The sequence below is a fragment of the Astatotilapia calliptera genome, chromosome 11 (genome assembly GCF_964374335.1).
Source record: "Astatotilapia calliptera chromosome 11, fAstCal68.1, whole genome shotgun sequence".
Taxonomy (NCBI): domain Eukaryota; kingdom Metazoa; phylum Chordata; class Actinopteri; order Cichliformes; family Cichlidae; genus Astatotilapia; species Astatotilapia calliptera.
In genome coordinates this window covers 37215119-37235458 of record NC_137432.1, presented here as the reverse complement: position 1 = coordinate 37235458, position 20340 = coordinate 37215119, and the positions used below count along the sequence as shown (strand labels likewise).

General features: G+C 44.3%; 1 protein-coding gene across 2 annotated transcripts; it reads left to right on the top strand.

Moving 5' to 3' along the window:
* The first annotated feature begins 528 nt into the window (after positions 1 to 528).
* Positions 529 to 19482, top strand: scn1ba (sodium channel, voltage-gated, type I, beta a). Of its 2 annotated transcripts, XM_026186018.2 has the most exons (6): positions 536 to 1819; positions 12816 to 12982; positions 14844 to 15081; positions 16037 to 16178; positions 16379 to 16450; positions 17540 to 19482. In XM_026186018.2, the coding sequence occupies exons 1-5, from the start codon at positions 1762 to 1764 to the stop codon at positions 16443 to 16445; spliced, it is 672 nt and encodes a 223-aa protein (XP_026041803.2). In that variant the 5' UTR covers positions 536 to 1761; the 3' UTR covers positions 16446 to 16450; positions 17540 to 19482. The 2 variants fall into 2 exon arrangements, with proteins under 2 accessions (XP_080164306.1, XP_026041803.2); XM_080308180.1 differs by lacking the exon at positions 16379 to 16450 and having other exon boundaries at positions 529 to 1819.
* The last annotated feature ends 858 nt before the right edge of the window (positions 19483 to 20340 follow it).

Sequence of the window (20340 nt, the reverse complement as noted above, 5' to 3'; positions counted from 1 at the left end):
AGCCGCTCCTGCAGGAGTGACTGCTCAGCTCCTTCATCCCAGCAGCAGTCAGGCTGAGCATTATGCACACAGGAGGTATCATTTTTACTCCCACACTTTATATGAATTTTGTCATATCCATTTTTCCTCAGTACAAACCACTCTTTTGTACACACTATTTATTTCTAATATGTCTCTTATTCACTTTTCTCCATTAAAATGAACGTTTTACACTTTAGTTCTGGGGAAAAATTACGTCAAATCGTGAAGTCAGTATTTTAGGCATAAATCTTTTATTTTGTACCTCCCACCCCGTTAATGGCTCAGTCTAAATCCAGGCGCCACGTGACACCGCTCCGTTACTCAGACCTGACTCTCCTGCCAGCACGTGGGGGTTTCTGGAAGGGAAGAAACCATCGCATAAACCACTGTTGCCATAACAACGGCTCTATACCTCTCCCTCCTCCTCTTCGTTCTCCATCCCTCTGCTGCTGCAATGCATAATACCCTCCTCTTCCTCCTCCATGCACCTCCCCCCCAGCCATCACCCATCCCAAAGACTGATTAGCGCGGCATCCTTGCGCTGACACGTAATTCGTGGAGCTCTGTGTGTGCGTTTGTGTGTTCTCACTCAGGAATGTGAAGCTCTGCTCGTTCTTAAAGGTCGAAAAGAAGATTTTCTCCCCTTGTGTGATCTTGAAATCTCTCCGATGTGGGAGAGAGACCATCTCTAACCTGTCAGTAGAAGGAGGCGCTTCGAGGAACTCAGGACGGAGCGCAGGATTTCTCCTCCAGAGGAGGATTCTTTTTACAGGTAAACGGGACTACGTTTGTTTCACAGGGAGAACAGACGGCCAGGAGGGCGCTGACGGTTTGGGTTCGACAGATTCGCGCTGTGAGACCGGAGGTGAGTTTAAAGACGGCTGCACTGCTGGAACGCACAGCGGGAATCGCGCACTTTTCCCAGAGACGCGCGGGATCACCGCCCGGTGCGTGCCACCTGTGCAGCTCATGCGCAGACAGCAGCCAAACCACGCATATGTGCGCGCACAGCGGGTGATTTCATAAGAGGGAAAACACAAGACTCTTCCCCGAAAGGTTCTGCAGACAGCAATAACTCTGAGAGACGCAATACTGAGTCTTCCAAAGCCAAAGAGAGGCGCACGCTTCCCACTGCTTCCATTTGGCCCAGCCGAGCTCCGCTCCTCCGTTTTTAAACTCAGGTTGCCCACGAGGACAAAGTCAGCTCGGTGTTTCTTGTGGATTCATGAATGCAACATTTTGACTGGCTCTCGAGCTGCGCAGTCATCACCAGCTCTCACAAACTTCTTCCATTTCCAGCACTGTTTCCATCATCCCCCACCAGCTGAGCTTCAAACACCGGGCTTCCATTGGCTCTTACATTGTGTGGTGCGCGCAGTGTCAATAAGGAGACCTGAGGGTGTGCCACGGAACATAAATAGTTGAACAAAGAGGCCGAAACCTGAGACCTGGTCTGATTCTTCCCTCTGGTAACTCTAGATGCTCAAACACTGAGAGGCGCACGAACAAACTGCTGCTGATGTGAGCTTTTTCCTGTTGTTGAGCAAGGAGCAGAGCAAGAGGAGGACCCACCCACACCGCCCACCCCTCAGATAAACAGGAGGCGACTTTTAGTCACAGTTGGGACGTCTTTGGTGTGTTTATGCTCTGAGGGTTTCCAGATCTGTCCTGTCTGTGTATGTGTGTGTGTCTGTGTGTGCACTGTTGAGAGACGCCAACACCCCTCTGTCCTCTGTCAGGATGTCCGCGGTGATGGAGCTGCTGCTGCTGCTGCCTCTGGTCCTCCTGGCACTTGAAGGTGAGTGGTGACCTCGCCTCGATGGTTTCTGTTGAGGTGTTTTCCGTTCTCTGTGTGCGTCCGACTGTTTGTTGTTCCACCGTAGAGCCAAACGCCCAGCTGTTCAAAATTTGAAATGAGATGAGGCCATGTGGCGGCTTTAAAATGCCGAGCGCAAACGCACTCACACATACCGACGCAGCATCTGGTGTGTATCTTAAAAGTCAGGAACAATGTGTGCCTGTGTTCACAGAGTGGAGAGTCCATTAATGACTGCTTTTCATTATTTATTAACATGCCCATTGTTTGGTTAATCGTTGTGAAACAGATGTCGTCCAGTTTTATGTCGATAAACAGACCGAAGCTACAAACAGGCTGGAGAAGCTGGAGTCAGCGAGGATAACGTAAACAATTAAATGATCGATTAACTGGCAAAGATGAGTAACAGTGATGAGCTCCTGCAGAGCTGCCTGCTCTCTGAAGTTGAAGATTGTTTTTTTTATTCGTACGGAAACCAGGTTCAAAACTGGACTTGATCCTTTTGTTTGGTTTTAAGGTGCAAGGGTCCCGGGACAAAGATCAAAGTTGTGTTCAAGACATAGCTTTTCTGTCCTTCTTGGAATTTTTAGTTAGAGGAATTGTTTTGGGTGCTTCTTTTAAGGACTCGGAACAAAAAGCAAACCAAACATCAAAAGCTCAGGAAAAGATGAACCAAATCAAACTAGAACTGATGTCTTTCCTTTTGCATGCAGCACATAATGAGACAGAATTCACACAAAGATAAATGTTGATGGCACAAACACGGCAGGCTCGGTACCATTAGTCTGCGTGGGTGGAGTGAGTGTTGTGTCCAAATCATCTTCTAACCAGATAAGTTGTCAATCAAATCTTGTATCACATCGAACAAAGACGTGTGTTTGCTCTGTAACCAACAGTCTGACTGGTTACTGTTGAAACAACAACATCTGTCCATCTTTTGTGCAGTTTTTGCTGTTGAAACATGACGAGGGGGATAACCTCATGGCGTCTGCCATGTTTGCTAGCATCTGCACCAATTTAGAGTCACCAGGTAACCTAACATGTCAGGTACGAGGTGCACAAAGAACAAAGACCTCAGGAAGGTTCAAACTCAGAACCTTGCTGTCACTCGATGAAGCATCGAGCCAGCGATGGACAAACCAGCATGTTTCTATGTTTTGCAGTTAAACAGTTAATCATTCAAACCTAAGACTAAAATTTACATTCTACCCAATTTTAAATATGAACCTTTGTACCGTTTTTGCCCTCCAAAACAAAAACATGTTTAGCCCTATGATACACGTATGTGTAGATTCTGCCCACAGAGAGAGAAATCCCCTGTTTTGCTGATGGAGTCCATCATTCATGCTTTTGTACACGCACTCTAAGACAGCTCAGCCTGCCAGCATCACGCTGCGTGCAGGTGTGTGATTTGAGGGGTTTTTGAAGTGGAGCACTCGGGTGAAAACCATCATCCTTTGACTCGAACCAGCTCCCTCTGCTCCTTTTGGATCCTTTCAGATATCACGACTCACTTTCTTACCTTCACAGGAATCCGGTTACCGACATTTATTTAATTAAAGCACGAGAAACACCTTCCACTGATGTGCGAAAACAGCCTGAACCTCGCTATCCATCACATTTTAATTACTGCCAGTCTCATGAAACCTGCAGGCGTTTAAAAATGTTTCTAAATGTAAAGCCATCGATTCATATATATAAACACAACAGTATGCAATTGAAATCAGTATTGACCATAAAAACAAAACATGCCTAACCAAGAGTGTTCTTTGATGAATTTCTTCAGAAACCTCTATTTACTGAGCTCTTATCTCCATCAGCCAGCTGCTCTTTAACTCACACTCAGTCTCTCAGAACACTGCTGCACGTGGACGCGTTAACACGGCTTCATCCGCCCAAAGGTGAACACATGTCAGAGCTGCAGGAAAGCGATCTGGGCAAAGTACTAAGGTTACACAACGTCTGTCAGCGGGCTGGGCGGGTTGGTTGTGGGCCGGTGGGTTAGTTAAAGGTTAAGAGTCAGCTTCTACATCTGGAGCTGGAGACAGGGAAGATAGAAGGCGAAGCACCACACTGGATGGAAACTAACAAAGAGGAACAGAAGAGAGTATGAGATTATGAGCTTTTTGAGAATTTTTAACCACCCCAAACAAAAACACATTTTATTTGATGTTTTTAAATCCACCCAAAAACTGACTTTAGCTCACAGAAAAAAGGTACCCTGTATCTGATGACAAAATAATGATTAAAAAATGGCTTCAGTATTTATGTAATATTTCTTTGTTTTGAAAAGAAACCTGCTTGATATTTCACACGTATTTTGATTTTTATTTACAGATTTTAAGATTTACATCTTTATTTATCTTTATATTTATTTTTATATAATTTTCAGTGTTAGTGCAGACAGTGGTTGGGTTTCATATAATCGTCTTAGAAAAAGGCCGACTGTGAGCAAAGTTGGTGCTGTAATTGTTCCAAACTGAATGGTACTGACCTAATACTGTTACAAGAAAAACGACATAACTCAAAGAAGAGGTGTCCCTCAAGGTGCTGTACTTGGTCCTCTGAATTTTTTTTTGTTGATTTCTTTTTTTTGATAGGATAAAAATTGTGAGAGACTTCTTTGTTTCTTTTGTGCTGTCATGTTTATATTGTTACGATGGTGCTCATATTTAAGTTTCAAATAACAAGGTCAGTGTATGAAACATACATAAACGTGCTGTGACTTGACTTTTTTTACTCCTGGGTCTGTGCGATATCATAGAGCCCTGATATCCTGACATCAGACACAGATGCCCCGCCCACAATTTAGAGTCACCAGGTAACCTAACATGTCAGGTACGAGGTGCACAAAGAACAAAGACCTCAGGAAGGTTCAAACTCAGAACTTTGCTGTCACTCGATGAAGCATCGAGCCAGCGATGGACAAACCAGCATGTTTCTATGTTTTGCAGTTAAACAGTTAATCATTCAAACCTAAGACTAAAATTTACATTCTACCCAATTTTAAATATGAACCTTTGTACCGTTTTTGCCCTCCAAAACAAAAACATGTTTAGCCCTATGATACACGTAGGCCGACTGTGAGCAAAGTTGGTGCTGTAATTGTTCCAAACTGAATGGTACTGACCTAATACTGTTACAAGAAAAACGACATAACTCAAAGAAGAGGTGTCCCTCAAGGTGCTGTACTTGGTCCTCTGAATTTTTTTTTGTTGATTTCTTTTTTTTGATAGGATAAAAATTGTGAGAGACTTCTTTGTTTCTTTTGTGCTGTCATGTTTATATTGTTACGATGGTGCTCATATTTAAGTTTCAAATAACAAGGTCAGTGTATGAAACATACATAAACGTGCTGTGACTTGACTTTTTTTACTCCTGGGTCTGTGCGATATCATAGAGCCCTGATATCCTGACATCAGACACAGATGCCCCGCCCACAATTTAGAGTCACCAGGTAACCTAACATGTCACCTGACTGCTGTGGGACAGCCAGTCAGGTGACAGTTGGCTTAAATGGGATGAGCCAAAGGAGCTTGTTTTACGAACATAATAAACTGAATAACGAACTTATTTTGAACTGTGAATCATGCAAAGCTGCCCGTGGAGTGCAGATCTGGGAATGAGGAGAATTGTTTCTGTTTGTCACAACCACGATCTTCTCTGTTGGTAAAAAGTCGAATGTTTGTCACATCGTTCATTTCAGATTGTGGGAAAAAAACAATTGATCTGATAACAAGCTGCGGTTTTTAAAAAGCCACGACAATCATTTGACAGCACTGTGTGAGATTCCAAGCCTGACCCGAACCGTATTAATGCTCTGCGTCCAAAGTTGTAACATGGCAGAGTCCTTTAGTCTGCGAATGGCTTGAATTCCACGATGTTTCAATAACGGCTCCATCGCCATTACATCAGTTCACTCCATCCTCTGCATCACTAAGGACGATTACGTTACAGAGGAGCTTTGCCAGATAAGCTAATTATGAGTACTCTAGAGCTGCAGTGCACTAAACCTTTAAAAAGCAGCTAACATGATTTATGGCTGGCAGTTTTCCAAGCATCTGTGTCAGGTGAGAAAATCTAAAAATAATCACCGTCTGTCCTCTTCACAAACCATTCTTCCTCTGCGTGTGCACTTTCAGCCCACGATGAAACTACAAAGTTTTTCAGCCCTTTCTTAAGAGGAATTAAATGCGTGGCACTGAAAGCTCAGAGATGCTTGGATCTTTTTTTTGGCCTCACATCCTTTCTAGATCCTTTCTAACCCATGAATCTGGAACGAGAGACTGTGCCACGACCTAATTGCGGGCTTCGTGTGTCCCTCTCGATAGTGTCACAAACACGTGACAGGCAGACGCATGCACACCTGAGCCTCTGTTCATCCAGCTGTGTGGAGGTTTGTAATCCCGGTGAGATGCTGTTGCTGCTTTGAAGGGGAGGCTTTGATGGGCTCTGAAGGACGAGGTGACCTTCCACGCAGCTTGGAGAGTAAAAACAATCACTGGGAACAGATTTGATCCAATAACATCTTCGATAATATTGAAGGGAAAGTATTTTGGTTTAGCTTACAGGAAAAAAATGAAAACCTGTTGTAGACGTAATTACAGCTGAAGTGAAATCAAAGGATTTCTCTCCCTGGAGATGTTTTACAGCAGATATTAAAGCACAAATGTAACTCCCTGGATGTACTGTGTGCAGTGTTGGGGAGTAACAGAATACATGTACCGCCGTTACGTATTTAAAATATAAAATATGAGTAACTGTATTCCGTTAGTTACCGTTTAAAAAGGTTGTATTCAGAATACAGTTACTTTGTTGAAATAAATGGATTACACAGCGGTTTTTCCTGTTTCATATGTTCAGCTATGCCCTCTCTATTTTTGGTAATTCCAAGCCGGTGGAAACCCAAACAAAACACGCATTAAGAGGGTCTAAAGCGGCCCATGTCACCCCTACTTGCGGCCCGTGGGTGAAGAAATATTTTTAAAAATTATTCAAAAAATATTTAATATGAAGGCAACAGGCAGAGTGTTACAGGCATCGCTCTAAAGAATGTAGCCTGATGGGCAGTGTAGTCCGTGCTGCAGGGAGCATGGACTGCTGTTATGTGTCTGTGAGCGAGGGAGGGAGAAGAAGGAAAAGTACGAGCTGTCGCCGAGCAGAAACGGGAGCTGGAAGCATGTAAATATAATAATAACCACTGCAGCCAAGAAGAGAGCCTGACGAGCCCAGCTGTAAGTAAGCTGTTAAGACTCGACTGTACCCTGTGTTCCTGTTTTCCTCCGAAACAATAACTTCCGTTGGAGCAGCCTTTCAAGTAAAGCTAGTTTTCAGCTATGAGCCTGACACGAACCCGACGTATTATTCAGTAGGGCTGCCACGATTTGTCGACTAGTCACGATTACGTCGACTATCAAAATCGTCGACGACTGATTTAATAGTCGACGCGTCGTTTGAAGCTTTGTAAGATCACAAAAGACAGGAATAATAGCAGGATTTAAGAGTGTAATAACGGACTGAAACAGAAGATGGCAGCACTGCATGTACAAGGATGCCAGCTGCCGTTAAACGCCGAAGAAGAAGAAGCTGTGTCCCAGAATTCATAGCGCGGCCCAGCTTAGTTTCCAACAATGGCGGCAGCTAGTTAGTTTTAATATTACTCTTATTATTCTTTCTGGGTCACAAAATAAACGTTTAACATATTTTCAGGCGAGAATGTAGCTGTGTAAACCTCAAATATCTGCTCAGTTTATCAGGACACCGCATATTTTCAAAAGCGCTCCGACGTTTTCTGAGACGTCTGTTACCCACTAGCTTGATAGCTAGCCGGGGGGCTAGGCTAACTAGAGCCGTGAGAACACCAGACTCCCGGCAGATCGTTTTCAAACCCACCGCCGTCTTTTGCTACTCAGGTTAAACATGATATATGAGTCACTTAGATAACTTAAAATGTTATTGTTTGGCTTTTTTCAGTATTTTATTTGTTTCTGAGTAAATCGGTTTGGCTGAGATGAAAGTTATAGTTTTTACACAGCTGAATAAACGTCAAGCAGACAGCTGATCATCAGAAGTGTGAGATGCTCGAGAATTTACTCCGGTGTCCTGTTATATTTTAGATAGCAAGGAGTTTATTAAACTTCACCGAAACAATCTGCAAATTTCATTAAAATTTAATAAACTATCATCTTGTCTTTATTTTTAGTTAGCACCGTAAACACTTAAAGCTGTAAGCTAATGATAGTTATATAAGAGCAGATGCTGCTGGTGCAATAAGCTGTACGTTTTACGTCCAATGGATGATGATCTGATTAGTCGACTATCAAAATAATGGTTTGTGGCAGCCCTATTATTCAGAGGTCCCTTTACTACGGTTCGGAGCCGCGGACCTGTTTTATATACGCGCGGAATAGTTTTCTATACGAGATCGATGCAAAAAGTGCAGCCTTACCTAATGTCCACCTACTGTTACTCATTTATATTAAGATTTAAACATCTAGTTGGTGTTGGTGTGGAGAGTAACCTTCAGTAATAGTAATAAATCATTCAGCAATAGCGCATTCATGTAGTTGTAAAAAGCATGATAATATATTAAGTAATCCAAAGTATCCAGAATACGTTACTCTCATTGAGTAACGTAACAGAATACGTTACAAAATACAATTTGTGGCATGTAATCTGTAATCTGTAGTGGAATACATTTTAAAAAGTAACCTTTCCAACACTGACTGTGTGTATGGAGGCCTAATACTGCCAATAAATAAATGAAATATTGTCAAATGTGCCAATAATATAATTCATATTACTAACAGTGCTACAACTGAACATCAATAAATACAACATTTATATTTATTTTGTGTCTATTTTTTGTATTATTTTATTTTTGCATTATTTTTAGTTTAACGTTTTCCACTGTGTTCTTTTCAGTGTTTATTTATTTGTTCCTTTTTAACCCTGACCTCTTATTTTCACATTAAGAAAATCCAGTTGGTCGAGTTGAATGAATGAACTCCAGTACAGTTGTTATGAAAGGGAAATTATCTGTAATATTTTGAGCAGTTTCATTTAGATTTTGGAAATGGGGGAAAAGTGATGTGCAGCCAAACTCTGAGACCTCCGGGTCACCCCAAGTCCAGGACAGACTCTGCTCTTGCAGAGGAAAACACATGAAGTAAAGCCCTGCGTCTGTGCCATCAAGTGGCATCTTTGTGGAGTAAAACGAAAGCGAAGCTCTCGGAGCTGTGTGTCTTTTTGTTTCCCTTGTTCCAGTAGAAAGTCCCTCACCGGCTGTGTCGGGGGAAATGTCACGGATGCTTGGCATTAAACCCGGGTCATATATGCCCACGGTGTCTGTGGGTGTTGGTAACCCGGCCATGGAAACAGATGTCGTCCTCACTCATCTCTTTTCCTGTCGCTTATCCAATTCTCTTTTCTTCCTCTTGTGCCCAGTTCAGCAAATAATCTCGATCCTTTCTGTATTTTCTTTAGCCTCCTGTGACATGCTAAGCTAGCTCACCTCACTGGGTAGTCTTTTGTAGTCACTTTGTAGTCCTCAGGAGGCAAACGGCAACTGAAATGAGAGATTAACCAGCCTGTTGGGGGGAAAAAAGAAATCTCCTAATCGGCATTTTCTGGAATATCCGTTGCATAATCCTGAACCTCCGTCTGCAGATTACGCAATGGATTTGCACTTTTGATGCTCTGTGTTTGTGCACTGCTGCGGCTGCTGCTCTGAGGAATCGTTGCTCAGGGACTCTGCTGACTGTCTAGTCTGCACTTTGGATGTGAGCTCCTCTTTGTGTCTGCTTGCATGTTCGTCTCGCTGCCTTTTCGCTGCCTCAGCTTTGGACAGTCAGCAACATGCTTGCTCACCTTGCACAGTGTGGCCTCTGACTGCGTCACCAGCCTCCCTCCCTCAGGATCAGAGCCTCATGCTGTCTCTGTGTGTGTGCAGCTGGATTTACATCTGCACTGTAAACCTGAATGCATAAAGTAATTACACAGAATATGTTGCGTAAACTTAATATCAAACAAGGGGGGGAAAGTATTTTGAGTTCCTGTGACATTTTCTCCTGTTATGGAGTTTCTGATTAACATGCATTGATGGAATAATTTCATGGCACTCATTTCTGTTTCAACATGAACGTGTGTGTCTGATGTCATCAGGTCAGTGGGTGTGGTGAGGTTTGCAGCAGCAAAGATTACAAACGTTGGTTAAAATATTCTGCATCACATGTTTGTTGAATTAGATTTATGAACGTTAAGCTGTTCATGTTGTGCTAATCTGTGACAACATGAGTGCAGTGGGTTGACCTGCAAATATTAGACTAACTTCTGCAGTTCAATTCAGTTTTATTTATATAGCACCAAATCACAACAACAGTTGCCCCAAGGGGCCCAACAATCATATGAGCCCCTATGAGCAGCACTTTGGCAACGGTGGGAATGAAAAACTCCCTTTTAAAAGGAAGAAACCTCCAGCAGAACCAGGCTCAGGGAGTGGCTCTGCAGCCGGAGCGCTCTCTTCTATCCTCCTCTGATCTCTGCTGTGGTTAGTTCCTGTTTTAATGTGTCTCTACTGTCTGTATTCCAGGTCTCATGTCAAACCCTTCTATGTGTCTCTGCACGTCCTCTTCCTTTACTGCCTTCCTGTTTCCTTTCTTTGCTTTTCATGGTAGAATCTGTATCAGGTAAAGTCAGCAGTACACAGACCTGAGTCAAAATGTTGTTGCACATTAATGCTCAGCTGGAAACTTGGTGGAACCTCTTTGTAGAGAGAAATGGCTATCGTTTGATTTGCAGATGCTCCCCCTGTGGGATTTCACAGGGGCATTAACTGATGACTGACTCTCATCGACCTCTATTGGTGGCGAGGATTAGCCGCGGCGCTGACAGCTGGTGCAGCTTACAGCAGCGTGCAATTAACGCAAACAATCAGATCGCATTTGTAACAGAGACGAGAGCCAATTACAGCAGATATGAATCTGAAAGGGGAAAAAACCAAATAAAGCAGCAGCCTTGTGTTTTCTTCTGTCCTCTGAGCGGTGTGTGCAGACGGTGTTTGCCTCAGGCCTGTTTGGTGTTCAGCAGGCTCGCCTCCCAGAAAACCCCCAAACCCCGAGCTTACCCGAGCTCCCGCGCTTTAGAGCAAAGTCATGATTCAACTGTTTCAGATGTTTATAATAACATATGAGAAGAAGGTGCCGAGACTCGAGCAAGTGACAGCGAATGGTGGTAAACGAGTTCACCCAAACACACCCATGGGGAAAAGACTGTATATTTAAAGTGTTATAAACTGTTTATTAAAAGTAGACACGGGCACCATTGTGGAGATACGTAAGGACGACACGAGAGCTCGCCACGTTTTACTCCAACTTTAATCTCGGCTTCAACCAACCGAACTCACAAGGCGGCAAACACCTCCTACAACCCAAAAACATTACCCCTTCCCTTCTCGCTGGGTGTGAGTGGAGCCCCCTACTGGTCTGCCACACTATAATTTTTTGGGGGGGGGGGATGCCGAAAGCGTGCATACTTGTTTGGATAAGAGGGTGGAGCTCTGAATTATGAGCATTCATAAATTATGAGTTTACAACACAAACTCTAATAAAATCGGCTCACAGCTACCAGGCGTTGAACTAAAATCCAGTTCAACAAATCTTCTGACATCGTGACGAGTGAACCAGGCGTCCGGACTGACAGCTGCCGCTCTCTCTGAGCTCGCTCATCAGGACGCGCTTTCTGCCCAAAATGAAATACAGCTTGTTTGAATGTGGCTTTCCCCCAGGCACTCGTGTAATCACTCATCCCTGCTCTCCAAGTCCTCTGCAATCATTGCCCTCTGGCTCGGGTGTTCTCGGGTCCATCTGGGGGGTTTGTGGTCTGCTTCAGTCTCTTCTTCTAATGCGACAGCTGTCGGCTCAGTAGTGTTTGGGTTTATATTTGTGAAGCCTTAAATTGTGTTTTTAACTCTCTCTTCTCCTCCTTCCTCCCCTTTTTTCCTCTCTGCAGTGCATCATACAGCATTGACCCCTCTCCTCTCCTGCTTCCCCGTCTCCCGTGCTTTTCCTGTAGAAATGGCTGTTAACGACTGATACCTGTGCTAACCTTCTCTTTCTTCCCTCTTTCATGTCTCCCCTTCCACGTCCCTCCGTGTGGTGGCTTTTCGATTGCGTGTTTCTTTTAAACGTCCCAGGAAGTAAAGGAACAGAGCGGCGTTTTTGCGTGCTCACGGACGACGTGCGGCTGCTGTTTAATGATTTTTCTGATCAGCGTTGTGTGCTGTGTGTTTCTGTCCTCTCCCTCATTCCCCTCCCCACCATCTTACGATTCAAATCAAACGCTTCCCAGAGGTGAGAGTTGAGAATAGCACAAGATCATTGGTTGAGAGCGATGCTGAGGCCGCAGTGGAAACTGCAAGGTGCAGTGTGAGACAGAAACATTTGGAGTTGCAGGTGTGTAACTCCTGGCCGATGAGAAGTATGTGTCATGATGATGATGGCATATATAGACTCACGCTTCTATATATGAATTTAGCTCAGTTAGCAGTGGCCAGAATGCAAGACAATGGTATCGCTCACTGCAACCTCTTTATTTCCCCCCAGCTTCAGTTAAAAACACCAGAAGTGAAAATGACGCCAAACAGAGAACCCAAACTTACCAAATCTAATCCATCTATGAGCTGAAACAATGAGGGGAAATAAAAAATTGCAAGAAAAAAGATATGCCCGATACAAAAAACTTGCATGTAATGAGCATTGGGACCAAGCACGTAAAAGTCACGTAGCTAGCATTGTTTTCTCGAGTACAGTTTAGACAGTTTGCCTGCAAGTACTGAGAGAAAACACCAAATTCAGCCTTTCCCTCGAGTCACGGGCACATGACAGAGAGGAAGACGGCCACTCACCGCACTTGCCTCTGACCCCGTGACCCGCAAACAGGCCGAGAGACAGAAACTAACTGCGTCTCCCTCACTCTGCAGCTCCGCTGTGCCACGGGGCCTGCGTGGAAGTGGACTCGGACACAGAGGCTGTTATCAGCGACGGCTTCAAGCTGGGCTGCATCTACTGTAAGATGAGAGGCGAGGTGGATGCCACGGCCACCGTCAAATGGTCCTTCAAAGGCTCAGGCGACAGCGACTTCTCAGACGTAAGACTTTAGCACAGAATATACAAGGAAGCTGACGTCATTCACGGTTTCTGAAGCCTCAGCTTTTGGTTGGTGTTTGGTTAACAAGCTGCATCCATGAACTGCGGAGGTGAAATGTGTGGCATGTACATACTGCCTATTCAGTGCTTTCACTTCTTGGATGGTGTGTTAGCACATTTAGGCCCACAGCAGTCATATTATTTATCAGATGGTTGGATGAGCTGTAGATGCTCTTCAAGCAGGGACCAAATCCTGTCAGTTATGCTTGCATACCCCTAAAATAGCAGTGGTGAAATTTATTTAGCCAGAAATATAGTAAAATGTTCTGAAGCTAGAGGTTGGATGTCTCAACACACGTCATCACAGCAGCCTCTTCTCTTCTGGGAAAAGGATGCCAATGCATTTATCATGAGGCAGAGCAGAGAGATGCATTTTCCATGACAGAAGATATTTTTCAGTCTGTGCTGAAAACCTACTTACTTAAGGAGACACAACCAGGCACAGCAAAAGGCCATTACGCCTCATGCATGCAGCGGGAAAGATCCCATTAGCCTTGAGCTGCCTTTTAGTTTCAGCATCCATTAATTCACCAGCAAGTGCAGATATGAGATGTAGGCTGCAGCTCAGTCAATATCGGGAAGAGATGTGGAGACCAGATGTCTGTTTCTTTAAACATGCATGAGTCACTGATCAATGGCTCTGAGCAGCATTCACAGAGAGTTGGGGGATGGCTGCGCTCGCAGCATTGGAAGATGGTGTGAATGCAGGAGGACGATTTATTCATCAAACAGCCTAAGAGCCACCTCGTCAGGCCAGGACTCTGCAGACTATTTACACCTACAGGCCAGTGGACGCTCTTTCAATGATGAGGATGTAACATCCTGGACAGGGAGGAACGCTGGTTCGAGGGCGGAGCCAAGGAGGCCATTTACGTGAAAAGGGAAAGACCATCTCTGAACCGAGGAGGGACCTAAGGGTCCATCTGTCACCATCTTGCAATGCTGTGATTGCAGCCATTCCCCAACTCTCTGTGAATGGGACTCATGGTTATTGATCAGTGGTCATGACAATTTGCATATTAAAGGAACTGACCTCCCAGCCCATTGTTCATTCAGTGGTGCTGGTTTCAGTCATTGTGCAAATGTCCTGTTTATAAGATTGGAAACCTGCAGTTAGACTGAAGAAGTCACCTGGATGAAACGTTTCTCCCACTTATGACGTCCAGATGAACAGAATCCACTTTCTGGGACTTCCTTACCTGGATGATTGAACATGCATCAACACATATGAAAGATTGGACTGAGATCATCTGCAGAGGCTTATTTGAAGAGTTTCAGTCAGGTTTCAGAGCTCATCACAGCACAGAAACAGCTTCAGTGAAGGTTACAAATGATCTTCTTATGGCCTCTGACAGTGGACTCATCTCTGTGCTTGTCCTCCTCAGTGAGCGTTCGAGCGTTATGGAGTTCCACAGGGTTCAGTGCTAGGACCAATTCTCTTTACATTATACATGCTTCTCTTAGGCAGTATCATTAGAAGACATAGCATACATTTACACTGCTATGCAGATGACACCCAGGTTGCACCTGTGTAGTTTATGGATGCAGTTTTCTAATCAGGCTTGTGTTGGGCGATGGCCAGAGCAGCACTCTACACTCTCCTTTCAAATATAGCTCCGAAAACCAAAACCTTTAAAATGCAGAGAGTCTTCTGTGTAATGAAATGATTAGAGTGATTTCATGTGAAGCCTGTAAATAAATATGATTTCACAACAAAGAACGTCAATCCAATCCAAGAACAGGTAGAGAAACACACAAGAAGTGTAAAATGATGTCTTTCCCTCCTCCGCCTCCTCTTCCAGCTGTACATTTATGAGGATGCACGCGGCGAGATCATTGACCCACGTTTCTACGAGCGTCTGGCCTGGAACGGCAGCAAGCATACCACGGACCTGCAGGATGGCTCCATCTACATCCTCAACGTGACCTACAATGACACTGGAACCTACAAATGCAAATTTAGCCGGACCCTCAAATACAGCAACTACGACTACGAAAAGACCATAGAGAAGAACATCACCATTAATGTGGTTGCACGGCGTAAGCACTGAACTCAAAACTGACTCATACTTCCTGTTCTGGTTTACTAATTTTTACATGAGTTCTGAGATGGGCCTCATTTCTCACACTAACCAGAGTTACTGAACTGGACATGCTGGCTGTGTTAAATGCCATTATCCGGCAGATACGATCACTTGGCGTGTAGTAAACCCGATACAGCACACAGACATCTGTCTGTGTGCTGTGTCGGGTGTCAGTACAACACTCTGTTGGTGCATCTTTTTAAGCAAACTAGTATTTAACAGACTATTCCTCACTTTCCTCCTCTGAGAGAGAGCAGCACACCCTTCCAAAACAGCAGCCCCGGATGTTGAAAAATGGCGAGCAACACCCCGTCTCAGTGATGTCACCACTCAGTTCACCGCCAAAGGACACTTTGTGTGTAAATGAGCCACGTCAGCGGCTTTGAACGTGACGCTGGTTTAAAATACGTTGCAGCATCACATCACAAAGTGATTCATATTGTAGGTAAAGACCTGCAACCATACAGAGAAAACGGTTATTGCATCATGTAATCTAATTTTAAAAAAATGATATTGATGATGTAGAAGATGATGATGCACTTGGCTTTACAGGTTAAGCGCATCCTTTATAAATTCCCTTCCTAACATGAGCTCTCCGGGGTCCTGATTCGGCCTGGGGGTCTCCTCTCAGTAATGAGGTCAGTCTATGCTTAAGTAAAAGAAAGATTATGAGTTAAACACTCATTTTCAGACACTTTTTTTCTTCTCTTGGATCTTTATGATGTCATAGAGGGTCAGGTGGAGTTAAAACAGCTTGTTTCAGAGGGAGGATGAACTAAGATCGAATCAAGACAATTGAAGATTTTTGAACCATGTGAAGTTCAGGAAATGATGATTTTAAATCCAGGAGTCGTATCTTTGTAAAACTCGTATTGCATAAACATCCAAATTAACCCTGTGCGTGTCTGTAGTTACCCGGGGAATGGCGTCCATCCTGTCTGAGGTGATGATGTACGTCTCCATCATCGGGCTGCAGTTCTGGCTCTTGGTTGAGATGATTTACTGCTACAGGAAGATCTCGGCTGCAGGAGAGGAAGCTCTGAGAGAGAGCGCGTGAGTACCGCCTAAAGCACACGAGCAGTAGCAGGACTTTGTTTCCAAAATCCCGCCGGGCTGTCTTCACCTTCCGACCTCGTTTTTCCATCCTACTGTTTCAATCTGCTGTTTTCAACATGACATTTTCCTTTTCCTCTCACTGAGCTGACATCTTCTGATTCTTGTTTCTCTCCTTTTTCCTTCTCGCTTTCTTCCAGGGAGGAGTATTTAGCTATAGCATCGGAAAGTAAAGATAATCGTGCAGGTGCACAAGTGGCAGAATAGCACGGGTAGGTCTCGATCACCGTGAAATTCCATATTTAGTTTCTTTTGTTTGCTTTTTCATTTTAAGAAGATGCAAAAAGGGCGGGTTAGGAGGTCATGCAGTAGTCAGATTACATCCAAGAATCACGCAGACACATAAGAACACATGTGTAAGTAATTTTCATGTCAACATATAAGTCATGCATTTGCAGCAAAGCTCACTGTGGGTCAGGTCTTGCTTTACTTTTCTCATCATTTTACTGAATTCTGATTTTACTTTTACATAAATTAATAATGAAACTGAAATATTCCAGTAATTATGTGTTTTGAATCAGTCTGGTGACCCCAGGCTTTACAAGCGCCTCTCGTTAGATGGCTGCACTCAGGCCGGAGATCTTCAAAATAACATAATAACATCTCGAGGAACATTTAGAGAGCACTACATGACATTAATACTTCAGATTTTATGCTGTAAGAACACCTGATCCTGTGCTCACAGCACAGCTCTGTCCAGAAAACCAGCACTGGCAGGTCCACCACTGCTGTGGGCCTGCGGTGTGCTCAGAGATGGAAGCAGGTTCACACTGAGCACGTGCAACAGACACGAAAGAGTCTGCAGACGCCACGGTGACTCTTCTGCTGTCGACACCTGTCACGACTGGGTGGGTCAGCGATGGTCAGGGAGGACCGCGCAGACCTCCACCTGTTAGCCGACAGCACCCTGAATGCTGTTAGGTACCACCATGAAGTGGGTGGTGCGTTACTCCTGCGGGACAGTCTTCACTGGCCAGCTTCATGTGGTCATGCAAGCAGTTGTAGATTATTGATGATTGGCGTTGTCACCGGCCAACCCTCAGATTTGCCAGACCTGAATCCTGCAGAGGAGCTGTGGAGTTTACACATCAGACCCGCAGACCTCATCAGGAGCAGTCAGGACTGCTGCACACCTCTGAGCCACATCACACTGATGAATGATGTGGGCTTTTTATGGCCCCTGAACCTCATGTTTGAAACCCGTGCTTTAAATGTAGTTTATCAGATGTAAACTGAGCTCGCTGCCTCACATCGCTCGCTGTCAGTGACTTACAGTTTTCTTTGTTTTTTTAAATCTTCAGTTTGGGGAAACGTTCAAGGCGGCTTCTTTGAGGAGTTGCTCGTCCTCTTGTGTGCCCTCTCCTCCTCTCACCATCCTCTCCACAAGCTGGAAACATGGAACCACAGCGAGGAGAAAGATCTTCATGGAAAGTTTTTTTTTTTTCTAAAGTGACTTTCTGCAGCAGGATGAAGGACGGACTTTCAGAGGGAACGCACGGATGCATCAGGTCTTTGTTAAGCTGGACAGAGGGAGGGAGTCATGCTGTATATAGGTGTATACGTCTGCACAGAACACATGTAGGGTCTATTATACGCTATGTATTCACTAACTGCATGATTACAAGCTTATCAAGAAATACTTCATCACTCTCCATGTGTTGGTGCCGGTGAGCATTAAAATCACTGGTTTCCTCTGCAGGTTCACTAAACTGTGGAGCCAAATAAAAACTGTTTATCATCCTTATATAACCATGATAATCAGTTTATACCACAAAATAATGTAAAATACAAATATAAGTGCTGGTCTATCTTACGTGCAGCTCACTGTTCATCAGCCGGATAAAGTGTCCAAACACCTTTTACCCTGCAGCACGTGGAGTTAATAGAGAGGATTTTGTGACGGTTCTGAAAGTTTCCAAGCTCATGAAACACGACAGCTTCACCTTTACACGCAGCAGGAAGGTGCAAACGTTACCTTACAGACAAAGATGCACTCACAAGTTACAGTGGACATATTCTGCTTTTCCTTTTTCTCAGTCATATATACATTCCTACGATGGCGTTCAAACCCTGAACTTTCAGCCCCAGATGAAGCCATCATCCTCCGCCTCAGAGGCCAAATCCTGTTTTTGTGTCAGGCTGTAAAAATGTTTATTTCTGCTGTAACGTTTACTGTAGAGTCTACGGGGACCGACTCACTGCTGGAACTGCAGCTTCTGCAGCTGTTTGCCCTGTGCTGTGGTGGTGCTAGTTACTGCTGCAGACTTTTTGTTTTGGTTTTGGGATTGCGTTCCAGCACCAGCACTGCACTGGTGAACAAAAGGCATGCAAAGCTATTCCATTTCAGACCAGCAATATAAATGGAGCAGGCATGAGCAGAATAGGTCTACAGCAGCTAGTTTTTAAGGTTTAATATTAGATCCTGTTTCATCTCATGTACGTCACAGGCCAGGTTAAAAAAGCCTGGCAGGCCTTTTCAGCAGATCACCGCCTGTTTAAACTGGCTGTTTGACACAAGGAGGCTCGCTGCTCATTTAAACCTGCCCTTCAAAGCTGTTTACAAGCCTCAGTGCTGAAAAAACAAAAACAGTGACTTCCTGTCCCAGATCAGAAGCGGATGCCCCTGAGAAAGTGTAACCCTCAGCAGCTGAAAGTTTCCCACTGATGTTTAACTTCATACCAATGTCTTAGTGTCTTTGTAGAAAACTTAAGGGCTCAAACTATTATAAACCTGCCGTGGGCAAATGCACCACAAGCCGTGCCCAGTGTGCCTCCCGGAGAGAAGCCAGTGGAAACACAAAAGGGAAAAATGTGAAACATGTTTTTCGTAAAAGCTTTGGCTTTTAAGAAAAACATGTTTCCAGAAAGCCACTAGATGGCAGCTCAACACTGCCAGTCTGCATGTTTACTGCTCGTCTATTGTACAAAAGCAAGTTTCATACTTTGAGAAGAATGAGACACACGTACCTGCATGCTGCGTGTTGGAATAACGCAAAGGCGGAAATGTGATGATTTCTTTTCAGAACAAACACCAAAAGTTTGAGATGCTAAAAAAGAACAAACCGTGCCCTCCTTTGTAAGCGATGTACTTTGTGCTTTGAACCGGCGAAACGAGAAGAAGCCTCCCCGCTGCACTGCTCGTGCTTCAGCAAATCAGAATCTGCAGTTTTAGGTGTGGAAATGTTGCTTACTGGAAACAAACTGAAATAAAGAAACACGGAAATAAATCAAACTTCTGACACAATAAGCTGTTTGAGGCCTTTACATGTGTCGGTGATGTCTGTGAATGAAGTCAAACTGAGCTGCAAACACAAATAGTTTTTAAAGTGAATTCTGTGTCATGTTATAGATTCTGTTCCCGGCTGGTCACATGTTAGGAATGTTAGTTCTTCGTGTTATATGTTTGTGAGCCAAATTGTTCATGATGTCACCTCACAGAGGAGCTGAAAGGTTTTCTAAGAACAAAGTTGAGTTTACGGCGAGGAGAGCGTGCAGAGCTCAGCGTAACGGTGACTTTATGCTCTGTTGGGTTAAGATCAGGTGACGGACTTGGTCATTCAAGAATATTCCACGTCCTTGCTTTAATAAACTTGCTTTGCTGGTTTGGGTCGTTCTCCATCTTTATTATGAAATGAGGCCCAGTTCGACTGTATTTAGCTGCATGTGAGCAGACAGTCTGTCTCTGAACACCTCAGAGGTCATTCAGCTGCTTCTGTCCTGAGTCACATCATCAAAAAACACTAGTGTCTCAGTGCCACTGGCAGCCGTGCACGCCCACACCATCACACAGCCTCTGCCGTGTTTTACAGATGATGTGCTCTGGATCATGAGCGGTTCCACGTCTTCTCTTGACTTTTTTCTTGATCTTGGTTTCAGTGACTTGCACCCTGCAGTGAACCCTCTGTATTTACTTTCATGCAGTCTTCTCTCTATGGTAGACTTGGATATCGAGTGTTGTTCACTTGGTTGGCTGTTGTGAAGGGGTTTCTCTTCACCATGGAAATTATTCTGCGATCATCCACCACTGCGGTCTTCTGTGGACATCCAGGACTTTTTGCATTGCTGAGTTCAGTGCTGTCTTTCGGTCTCATGGTGTACCAAA